This window comes from Manis javanica, chromosome 11 (genome assembly GCF_040802235.1).
Source record: "Manis javanica isolate MJ-LG chromosome 11, MJ_LKY, whole genome shotgun sequence".
NCBI classification, from domain to species: Eukaryota; Metazoa; Chordata; class Mammalia; order Pholidota; family Manidae; genus Manis; species Manis javanica.
Window position 1 is genome coordinate 25,260,050 of NC_133166.1, and position 12,839 is coordinate 25,272,888.

Genomic DNA, 12,839 nt, shown 5'->3' on the forward strand with positions numbered 1-12,839 from the left:
TCAAGATGATTTTTTGGAGAAAAATATTTTCAGGACATGGTCGCGAATTTGTTTGGTCTTCACTCCATACACTATAGGGTTGAGAAAAGGGGGGACTAACAGGTAAAGGTCTGATAAGAGGATGTGGACATAAGGTGGTATGTGAGAACCAAACCTGTGTGTGAAGAAAGAGAAGAAGGCAAGGAGGTAGAACTGCAGGAAGACACAGATGTGGGCAATGCATGTATTAAAGGCCTTGAGTCGGGCCTCCTTCTGGGGCAGTTGGAAGACAGTGATAAAGATGTGAACATAGGACAAGGTGATAAAGATTATGTCAAACCCTAAGACGGTGAAGGCAACAAACAGGCCATAGGTCTTGTTGATCTGGATGTCTTCAGTGGCCAGCTTCACAATGGCCATGTGCTCACAGTAAGAGTGGGAGACCAGTGTAGTTCTGTACAGTTTAAGACGACACTTGATAAGCACAATAGATGGTGCTACAAGAATGGCAGCCCTGAGTGTCACTCCTACTCCAAGGTGAGTCAAGAGCTGTTGGGAGAAGATGGTGGCATGTCTCAATGGGTCACAGATGGCCACATAGCGATCTAGGGCCATTGCCAGTAGGACACCTGATTCGATTGCCTGGAATGAATGCACAAGCCACATCTGCAGAAGGCAGGCTGTAAAAGAAATCTCTGACAAATGAAACCAAAAGATGCCTAGCATTTTGGGAAGAATACAGGTGCTGAGTGCAATGTCTGTGGCCCCCAGCATGGCCAAAAAAATGTACATGGGTTTATGGAGGCTGCTTTCATATTTGATTATAACTAGAATTAGAGAATTCCCAATCACAGCAATGAAGTACATGACACAGAATGGAATCCCGATCCAACACTGCATGGACTCCAGGCCTGGAATCCCCAGGAGTGTCAGCACAGACGGCATGAAGACGGAGCCGTTGAGTATGGACATGGCGATTTGATCACTAGGATCAGATAGTGGCATTGTTGAATCTTCTATTCCCTGTCAAACTTGATGAATTAAAATTAAGAAGAATTACTTTTTACTTAAATATACTTTATTATGAGTATACCATCTTATCTTTTCTTCATTTATTAATTGAAATATGTTTGACATATAACATATTCTAAGTTTAATGTACACATGTTAGTTTGAGATGCTAATAAGTTACAATGAGATTGCCATTGTACTGTTAGGTGGTACCTCTATCAAATCACAGAATTTTCTTTCTTGTGGTGGAAATAATGAAGATCTGGTCTTTAGTAACTTGATAATTACAATACCATATTACTGTCTATAATCACTATCCTGTACATTAGATCTCCAGCATTTATTTATCTACTAGTTGAAAGTTTCTATCCCTCATACTGCAACATTTCAGCCCCAGAAACCACAATTTTATCTCTGTTTTTATGGGTTCAGCTTTTTAAAGGTTATACATATAAATTATATCATAGAGTGTTTGTCTGTTTCTCTGAGTAAACCCCCATTACTACAGTATTATTCATAATAGCCAAGATATGCAAACAGCCTTAGTTCACACTGATGGATGAACAGATACAGTACACGTGGCAAATATATACAAGGGGACAGCACCCATCTTTCTGTTTCACTTCAACGAGTCCTCTCTAATTATCTATCTCTCTTCACAAAGTCATTACAAAACCAACCATCATTTTCTATATTTCTACATGCCTAAAACATTTTCAATGAACAAAGTTGAAGGGATTGAATAGCTTCTTTCTAAGCCGTGACTTCTGGACACACAGATTCTCTTTATCCAGTGCACTATGCTTACCTGCAGTGTGTGTGTGTGTGTGTGTGTGTGTGTGTGTGTGTGTGTGTGTGTGTGTGAACTGTCGTACAATATTGGGGGGAAAATGTAATACAAACATGTTTTAAGAGTTAGACTCTGCATAGCTGGTACAAAAGATCCACGGTGTTGATAGACAATTCTTTTGCTCATAATCAGAAGACAAGTTTGTCCAGAATATTTTTCCATTTTACAGCTCACCACTTGTCTTATTAGGTTATTCTCCTCTCCATGTAATCTGTCTCCAATAGACTCAGCATGTTTTCTACCTAATGTTTCCAACTTTCAGAGGTTTTCCATGCCCAGCCATACATTATGCTACTTCTCATACTTATTTGGTGTGAAATAAGTAATTTCAATTCATGGCTGTGCTCCTTAGCAAAACACATTAGAATTCGTTCTGACTATGCCTATTTTTTATTGAACTTACTGAACTCTTAAAACTTATTGAACTCTGAGTAAGGCATTCCTTTCTGACACGCCTAGTTCAGGAACTGACCCTTTAGCAAATATACAATATGCAAGACTACATCTTCCTCAAATTAAAAAGTAACATTACTATCCACAAAATAGAAGTTTATGTGCTAATTTTTTGTTACAATTCATAATTATTAAGTATTCTCTTGTTCCAAGAAATTGTTGAAAAAACTGGAGAACAAGTTAAATACATGTATCCTATAATTATGAAGTATCTATATTGTCCTGAAGGTTGAGAATTCAAAACTAGTATCTATCATTTATCAAATGAGTATTATATCACTCATGTTCTTCTGCTCTTTAAACATTTTGAGATAATATGACTTCCCTTAAATTATGGTAATGACATCATTAGACTATTATATTAATGAAAATCTAAGACTGTTGTTAGTACATCTACTTGGATACAAATTGCATGACATAATGACCCAAAAGAACAAAAAATATTTCTGTCCTCTGATATTTTATAATTATAATTCAGTAAGGTTTATGAGAAACATACTGGTGTGTATAACCTAATCACATCAGGTTGTGCAAAAACACACGACCTATTTTAGTGTTTGTTCCTATTGAGATTCTGATGGAAATAATTCCCTTATTGCCTTCTTATTTCACCAAATAGGTATAATATATACATTGCATATGTGTTTGTTTTGTGCTATGCATCTGACATAAGACCAATTCACAGCATGATTAACATCTATATGCTGCCTGACTCTCTTTGTGACTTGGCTCAAAACTGTATGCTCTTGCCTATATCAGGAATACTAATTTGGAAGATTTAAACTAGTCACATCAGTAATTGTGGGCCCAGAGACTCCTTAGAGGGTGGCACACAAACTGTAGCCCTGAAGAACTACATGTGTGAGTGATCAGGAAGGAGATGGGAAAGAGAAGGAAGCAACTAAAGAAACTAGCAGACAGAGGACCGAGGAAAGCCTGCCTTCAGTCGCAACGAACATGCATGGTGTGAAGAACGTAGCTACCTTCCTCCTTACATTTTCACAGTTCCACATCACAAGGTCTGAAATTCTATAGCCAGGTTTCTCAATCTCAACATAACAGGCATCCTGGGCCAGATGACCATTATGTTATGGGTAATTATCTACATTGTAAGAGGCCTACATTATCTCTGACTCCTCTATCAATTAGATGCCAGGCGCTCTCTCTTGTCATGGCAATCAGAAATGTTTCTTCAGTTGGCCCTAGGTATGTGAGGTAAATCACATCACTTCTGATTGCTAACCCTGTTTCAGAGTCTTACTTTAGGAGAGTAAGTGGTCTTTAATTGAATAAGAATTAATGTTTCAAAACATATGTAGTCTTACAATCCCAGGGAACAGACTGGAGATTACAGTGGTATGGGTTGAGTGTGAGAGGTGAAACAGGTGAAGTAGAAAACTATTAGTAAGAATGTTTGATATTTTCATCTGGATAAGGGTGACATGAGGGTATACAAAAGTCAAAATTCATCAATCTGTATATTAATATTTGTGTACTTTATTGTATATACATCAATTTAAAAATTAATGTATATATTCTTTTAATCAAAATGGCAGAATAAATTAGCTATTAAGCTGAGTCATCCTTTACTAGGTATCAGGCAGATAAGTGGATGGAGAAGGGTATTCCTGGAAATACTTCATACAAAAATCACAGGAGCATTAAACATAGGGTGAGGTAGCAAATGAATAAATAGTTGGCATATATACATTATTTCATAAGCAGAAATGATGTTTCAGAGGCTAAAAAAGAGGGAGAATATCAGAAGTGAAGAAAGCATTTTAAACCAAATAATTTGAAATTTTAGGTGGAAGGACAAGTCTTTTCCCTTTAAAAATCCAATTTTCTGGTAGCTTGATAAAAGGCTTGAAGGGCTTGTGAAAACTATGTGCCAGAAGTTCAGTTTTGAAGGATATTTGTGACCGAGCAGGGGTATTATGAAGACCATGACAAGACTGGAGGAATGACAAGGAAGCAAAATCTGTGGGACTTGCTACCTTGAAATAGGAGAAATGGAGGGAAACAAGCTTAAAGATGTTTTTGGGTTGAGAGAAACAACCCTAATGACAAAAGACAAGAAGAAAGCAACTTTGCGTGCACAGATATGTATACGTTTAGAGGAGGGAGGCAAGATATCTTAAACCCCTGCAGTTCATGGGCTGGGGAGACGATCTTGGGTCTCATGTGCAGCACAAACCCTGAACCATTAGTGTTACTGAGAACTCCAGGTCTCACTCAGGCTAATTCCCAGAATTGAGACAGAATCAAGAGATTTAGGGGTCTAAATCCACCCTCTCTACAATCCCGGAATTCCTTTTCTTCTATAAAGTCTCTGACTTTTGGTCTCTGCCTCAAGACATCTAGCGCAGAGACCTGGCTCTGTGTCTGAGACAGGTTGCCCTGTGGCAGGGCACCTCGAAAGGCCTCACAGGGCTTGTTTATATTGATTTGATACTGACTGCCTCCATTTTCCTTTCTCAGAGAAGTCCTAATTCTACCTTTCAAAGATACACAACCACCATGTGCTGAGGTGGTTAACTGAACAGAATCTAAAGTCAAGAGAGTTTGAATCTCGAACATCACTGCTGAGCTCTGCGTGTTTTTCGACCAGTTATAAATTTCTCATTGTCTCAATATTTTTATTGCTAAAACACTGTTTATGGATGGAATTTCAGCAGGGTAACTGTCAATATTCTGTGATATAATCCATTTAAAATATTTAGAAGGAAAAAGAGAATTATTTTTCTTTTAATAAATGTCACCTATTAATCAATAAAAGCTGATGATTTCCTTTTCATGAATGACTTCACATATTTGATGGGATTTCACCCAAATGAGCTTTTCCCTGAATGACTTGAAGGGCATAATTTGCTTTGAATCTTTCCAAGTCTAAACTTGTAATTTCCTGACCTTTTAACAATAAGCTTTCCAGTCATTCATCAGACCATATTGTTCTCTAGGGTCCACCTATTTGTCAGCCTCCCAGTAAATCATGTCCTTGTGTCATTAACTGACCCAGTAATATTCGAAATAGTATTAGACAAACTCTACCTAGAGTTTGAGAAGTCAGATACTGTAAGATTTTTGTGCCTTTTTACCATCCTGGCATCATACTGGAAATGATGGGTTTGTGTTCCCTTTGAAACCAACCCTCCATTTCCCCACCCTCAGTGCAGAATCTCAGCCCAAAGACTTACCGGGGGTCACCCGTGGTAATACAAGCAGATGCCCTGGAACAGAACTCTTTTTAAGGTATCATATAGTGAAGGGAATATGTTTGTACTGTAGGACTCACCCTGGGGAATGCTATTCACCAATCATTGTTAAGTTGTATGGTTCATCTGGGACAAGAGTATATAAAACAGGGACAATATCATTCAGAACTTAGAACACTTATTGTCTAACATTAGCTCTGCATCTAAAACAATTCTCAAACTGGGGTTTCTCTTTGGGATTGGGAACCAAAATGACCCTCCTTTTAAGTATTCCTAACAGAAAACACAGCTCCAAGACAACACAAAACAAGTCAATGGCAGTTATTTACAAAAGTTTTGAGTTAATAAATGGAAATAAAAACATTGAGATATTCAGACTACTCACTGTAGACATGCTAACAGGAAATTAATAGGAATATTTCTGTAATTAGAGTCAAAAAAATACTGATTTCTTTTTAGCGTCCTCAAAGGGTGCTGACTTGGGAAAGTTCACCTTAGAGCCACAATAACGTACCAATTTCTGAGCCTTCCTCATGTGAACTTTGGTGCACAAATCTATCCTCTGTCCAAACCAGCTCACACCAAATGTGCCAGCGGCGTTCATAATTTAATAAAATAAGTGATACTAATTTTCAAATAATTGGGGCCCGATACCACATCTACATTGACTTTCCAGCTGAGAACTATTACTCAGGGCCAGTATTTACTTAATTGAAAGAATGTTTATACTTTCTTTACCCAAGGGAAATGTGTTTGATGTCAAGAAGAGGTTGGGAGGGACTCTCATTCGGTGCGATCTCAGGGAAAGCATCACAGCACATACACCTGCCCGAGAGACAGGACAGCCTTATGTGGAGTGAGACTGTGTGTGACCTGTGTCACTGGGTCTGGCCCTATTTAATACCCTGCTTCATTTGGCATGGAAAGACTGTCTGACTACATGTTGTCGTTAAGCTGCCATAACAGTATATTCATCCTGCAGTAACCAATGGTACAGGTTTTGGGGTCTTACATGTTGAAATCACCTCATGCTGGCATAGAGGAGCTGGTTGTGCATCTCTAGTCCTAGCTCTGCACTCAGTGACTTCATATCAGTAGATTGAATTCAGACACAGCTGGAGTATCCACACAGGAAAACTGAAGAAGAAATATATATATATCAAATGGCCAAACACCCAACAAAATAACCACAGATGTAACAAAATGAAATTAAATATTTCCAGGAAAAACAAGTTCAATGCTTTTCCGCTTTGAGGTTAGCAGTTTCTGAGACCTGCATGCTACTCTGCACGAGGACGTGACCGTCCATACAGCCCTGTGGGACAACTCCCAAGGCGCTTGTGGAGACATGCAAACAAACGTTTGAACCACGGGGATTTATAATGCTGTTGAATGTTGCAGGCACAATTATTCATAGATAATGTTTTGTTAAAAGTTCCTTAGATCTGTGGGGTAGTATATATTTTACAAACACTGGGACTTCTTATTGGTGGCAAATATTTTTTATTTGAACTCCTAACACTAAATAGAAAAATATTGCACCCATAAACAGTTTAATCTACTTGCGGAACAGTCAGCCTTTTCATTCTACTTAGGTCTCAACTACCAGATGAGACCCACCTCATTATGGAGGGCTCTGCGCTTTACATAGTCCTATTAAACTAGGTTTCAACTTGGCTAGGCCATGGTGCAGTTATTTGGTCTAACATTACTCTGCACTTTTTCTGTTTGGCTGTTTGGATGGATGTGTGTGTGTGTGTGTGTGTGTGTGTGTGTGTGTGTGTGTGTGTGTGTGTACATGTGTGTGTGTATGTATGGCTGTGTGGGTGGGTGTGTATACATATATCCTGTAGATCCTATTGGTTCTATTTCTTTATAGAATCCTGACTAATACAGGTTCTAAACAGTTTCAGAAATTATTCACAGACGTGGAACATGGAAGAAAAAATATCATGCATATTTTTAATAGTGTTTAAATATAAGGCAACAGCTTAGAATGAAAGTCAAGTGGTTCTGATAACTAAATCCCAAATGAGGCTGATGTACACAGCAAGTGAGGGTGGTACAGAGGCCCAGCCACCATTCCCATACTGGAGTAGAGACTCTGTCCGGAGGGTCAGCACAAAATGCCTACAGCCTGTGGGCAGTTCCTGCCAAGAAGAAGAAGAGGGTCAATGTGCCAGATGTTGCAGGTTGGTCTTCCCATATTGAACATTTACATAAGAGGCTGTGAAACGCCAAAGGGGTCAAGGCAGTGTTGCTCCTGCCCTGAACGCCAACCCCAGGAGGGAGCAGAGTCAGCTCCTCCCCTGATGGGCCAGAACTCTCCATTTTCAAATGTCTTTCTCTTCTGAAATCACTACTACTAGGAAATAAGTCCTGTGGAATAAAGCCCTGGAAGATTTTAGTTCAATGTTTATTTTTCAGATTGTAATCTCAAGAAGAAAAATATGAGCACACTAGAAAAACTGTCAAAGGAGACCATAAAGTACTTCATAGAAAGGATAGACAAATGGAAAACAGCAAGAGGGTTAAATGCTGATTATAAAGAGAATCGTAACTCATTGATCAAAGTGTCAAAGCTCAAAAATGCCAGTCATAAGCAGTGTTGTTGAAACGTCAGGCAAACAAGTGATTTTGCTTATGCCTTATGTAAATTTCATTGTTGAAACTGATGCAATCTCCTTGAAGGTGAATTTTGTGATTTCTAGAAATAATTCAAATTACTTTTTACAAAACACTGTTCTGCTTTTCAAGCAATTTCAAGTTCAAGAAGTTATTCTATCATCGTCCTGGCACAAGTGAGCCAGAAGCTAGAGTATCCTGGTTGTCCTCCTGCCTTCACAATGACCCGTCTTTCCTCTTCTTTCCCATTTTCAGGTCTCAGTTTGGAAATAGTCATGATGGATTGAAGACCACAATAACTGGACAACCTGGACCCTAGACCAGATATTTTATGTGGTATTAACAATGGAATATGGTTGGAATATTTTCTAGACTTACACTCTACCTCATATTGATTTTATATCTTTTCAGGATGACTGTGAGAACTAGTCACTCTCGGGCATACCTCAAACTTCCCCAAATAAACTTAGAATTAGAGAGGATTATCCGAAACTGGTCTGCTGCCAGTTTCTGTATTGGCCACTAGAGAAGAATGTTTAGGCAGATATACTTTGGTGATCAATTTGTAGATAAGGAAAATCTAACACACACACACACACACAGAACACTCCTTTCTTATGGAGAAAAACTCTCTGATGAAACGTAACAGTTTCATAATAAAGTTTAACAACTTTGCACAGTGTCCATAGCCATTTCAGAAACATAAAGATTTTATTGTTTGTTTGTTTGGGGCTTTCTATTTGGATAAGAATATAGTAAGAATACATATCCTCTGACTTAACTTTTTTAATGATTAACATGATCAAGAAATAGAACGTCAGTAACTTACTTTCATTGAGAACCTGGAACAGTGAGTCTTAGATGCATTTCAATTCAGTGAGAGATGCATATTTATGACTCTTAAGAAGAACTCTTAGAGGACGAAAGTGAACCAGATTCCAAACATAAAGGACAAAAGGAGATGACATATGTTCACTATACTGCACTTTATGTGTTTCTCATTCTCATTACCAGCTGGGGCCACAACAGCAGGGATACACAGTTATTATGGAGAGTGAATGTTTGAAAACTACCTTTCATCCTGGAAGCTTCAAAAAACAATTGTATAGAAAGCACAAGCATCACAAATGACATAATTTTGGGTTTTTTGTTTTTGTATGTTTTGTTTTGTTTTGAGAGATTGTTACTACTTTTCAAAGAGGGAACATGAAAGTATCAGTCACAGTGGATTTTATGAGCAGAACATTTTTATCACATGAACTCGTATCTGCTTGGTCTTTGCACCATAGACAAGTGCATTGAGGAATGGCGGGACCAGCAAGTACAAGCTAGAAAACAGGATATGGATATAGGGGGGAATATAAGAACCAAACCTGTGTGTGAAGAAGGAGAAGAAGGCCAGGAGGTAGAACTGGAGGAAGACACAGACGTGAGGGACGCAAGTACTGAATGCTTTCAACCGAGCCTCCTTCTGAGGCAAATGAAAAACAGTGATAAATATCTGTATATAGGACAATGTGATGAATGTGAGGTCAAAGCCTCCCACAGTGAAGGCCACAAACAAGCCATAGATTTTATTGATGTGGACATTTTCTTAGGCCAGTTTCATAATGGCCATATGCACACAGTAAGAATGGGAGACGACCGTTGTAAGATAAACTTGAAACCGGCACTTTATCAGCGCAATGCATGGGGCCGCAAGAATGGCTGCCCTGAGTGTTACCACAGCTCCTGTTTGGGTGACTAGCTGGTGGGTGAAGATGGCAGCATGCCTTAGTGGATAGCAGATGGCCACATAACGGTCCAGGGCCATGGCCACCAGCATGCCTGACTCTATGCCCTGAAATGTGTGGAAGAGCCACATTTGAAGCAAGCACGATTCAAAATAAGTCTCTGGTACATGAAGCCAGAAGATGCCAAGCATCTTGGGCACAATGCTGGTGGCAAGCGCAATGTCTGTGACTCCCAACATTACAAGGAAAATGTACATGGGCTCGTGGAGGCTGCGCTCTGATTTGATGATGATGAGAAGCAAGGAATTTCCGATCATGGCAATGAGGTACATGGCACAGAATGGGATGCCAATCCAGCCCTGCACAGACTGTAGGCCTGGGATCCCGATCAGGGTGAGCACAGGAGGCATGAAGACTGTCCTGTTGGAAATGGTCATCGCGTTCCTGTCACCCTGGATGCAAACAAAGTAAGGTTATGAGTGGCACTGTTTGTCTACTTCATATTTTCATCAAAAGACTTCAAGGCGATTCTGTTTTATTTTTGTAGAACTCTAAGGTCATATACATCGCTTTCATATGATTGATTGGAAAGGTAAACTCCGTAGAGACACATCACCGTTTTCAGTGTGGGCACCACAGACACTGTTCACATTAACATGTTATGTGTATGTCAGGTGACTGCATAAGAAGCTGTCTAATCACACGGGGAAGAAAATAACCTTCTGGTCTGTTATTTCCTCTGGACCTAAGGACAAAATCATTGGACGTGTTTATTGGTCCTGGAAGCTGCACTTTAACTAGAGTTTCATGAATATCCCCATATCTCACCGTCCAGCTACTCCTTCACCGCTCTGCTGTGCTCAGTGGTCTGTGAATCAGGAACTGTCAGTTTGGACCAGCCAATTCTCAAACACTGACCAGCTTATTCGTGTAAGATCCATATGAAAGAGAAAAGGAACAGTTAACACCCAACAGCGTAATATGTTTATGTATCTATCTGTATCTATATCATCTGTACCTGGTAAGAATGACTGTCCTTTCAAAGGAAACTGAAGGAGGGGCTCTAGAAAAGATCCTTCATCTACATGTACTTATGATGAGTCTGCCCAACATTCTTTGATACTTTTTACATTTGTAGTAAAACTGTATTAACTTTGTCTGTATTATGACAACTGAAATGCTAAACATAACTTGTGTGTTGAGAATAGGGGTAATTCTGTATTGCACCTCACAGCATTCCTGAGGGGGAGGAGCCTCTGGGGTCATAGAAAGAAGCAGAAGCAACGTGGAGGGGCTACAGAATTCATCCTAGGTGACTACAGGATGTAGGACAGTGGGTAAGCTGGTGAGTAAGCTGTAACAGATGCTGGCTACTTTGATTTAAACTATTCAGAGCTACATGCACATGATATTGGTGAATAAGGATTCATTAATTCTTAATGAGTGTAGATGATCAGGAAAGTTTGTATTATTCTGTGAGCTCAGGCATAATAAATTAATAGGAAATAGAGAGGTGATCAAATATTTTCAGAAGAGAGTTTTCAAAAAGGAATCAAATATGCAACTAGAATCAGGGGACAGGGGACAGTCTTTGGGATTCCAGAATAGACCCAGCAGAAGGCTCTGGGGCCACTGGGTCAATGCCCTCTCAAATCACTGATGATATAACTTTTTGTCAACTTGGGATTATTATGCCTTATCTGAACACTGCTCTTTCATTAAAATCATTACTTTTGTAATAGCATATATTTTGAAGCAAGAAATTGTCAAGTCACACATTAGAGAAATGTTTGTGATTCTATAAAAAAAATACTTACATTGTATCATTGTATCACTGTTTTCTAGATTCTCCAATAAAGTTGCTTTATAACAACCAAGTCCAGAAACAGCTGACCCTGTACCGAATGTCACCAAATGCACCAGTAAAGCAGGACCAGCTGTGGCTCAGGAGGCCAGACCTCCAATGAAGAAATCAGTCAGTGGGACGATTTCAGTACAGGAAAGTTGTATCAGCTGGCATGTCATAGCATAGACTCATCAATCAACGAAGTCCTTGATGTCCAGAGGTCTGCTCCTCGATTCTTAATTCTATGCACCCAAATGCATAGACCACTGATTCTTTCTATAGTGATAATGTTGTTCTTCTTCAAAAATAATCAGTATAAGAACAGGAACACTTAAATAACAGCCAGAACGTCTGCCTGGTTCACAAGGAAGGAGCTGACTGGGAGGCAGAGAGCCGTTGGCAGCTGGGAGAGAACATGAGTGAGCACCGGGCTGGCGGGATGGCGGGACAGCATTGACAAGCTGGTAAGGAAAATTATGGGGATAAATTTGGGAGTCGTGAGCCCTCCGTGCTCCCACCAGACACCTGAAGAGTATTTCAGGCCTCCGTGTCCCTATCGCTCATTCCCTACCTATCGCTCCTCAACTCTGTTCTCCTCCTCGGAGTCCAGGCTCATCACTTGTGGTTTGGGTTCTGCAATGCCTCTTCTTGCTCTCTGCACACTCTGTGCCATTGCACACCCAGGCAATGGCAGGGACTCCAGTCATGTGGTGCTGGAAACACCTGCACACGGTGGGCATCTCTGGGACGGCCTTAGATGCCTTCTGCTGTCTGTGGGAAATGGACGCTCTCCCTCCTTGTAAACCTCTTTCAGATCAAGTTGGTGTGTGCATCTCACGTGAAACTCACAGCAAGGTCTATATTATTCCAGAGACCGCCTCATTTCATTGAGGTTGAATTGGAGAAGAACGCTGCTAGGCACCACTTTTGAAGTCCCCAGTGGATTTGTGAAGGGAGAGGAATTATGACCCTGGTGACAGATCTCCCATCATCAGCCCAAACCTTGGGGACTCAGCAAATGGTGATGAGGCCTCCGTGGGTCGTGCGCCTCTAACATCTCTGCAAACATTTGTACAGATGCGCAAGTACCCTTACTCTCATCTTCTCTCTCTTCTCACAGGATAAAT

General features: G+C 40.0%; 1 protein-coding gene and 1 pseudogene across 1 annotated transcript; both read right to left on the reverse strand.

Annotated features, from left to right (window-relative positions):
- On the reverse strand, positions 1-951 carry LOC140844209 (olfactory receptor 52A5). Its single transcript, XM_073215685.1, has one exon. The coding sequence runs from the start codon at positions 949-951 to the stop codon at positions 1-3; it is 951 nt and encodes a 316-aa protein (XP_073071786.1).
- Positions 952-9,364: 8,413 nt separating this feature from the next.
- On the reverse strand, positions 9,365-10,303 carry LOC108384915 (olfactory receptor 52A1-like; annotated as a pseudogene).
- Positions 10,304-12,839: the final 2,536 nt, after the last annotated feature.

Excerpts from the sequence above, each read along its gene's own strand:
- LOC140844209 (XM_073215685.1), bottom strand. The coding sequence starts at position 951 with ATGTCCATACTCAACGGCTCCGTCTTCATGCCGTCTGTGCTGACACTC.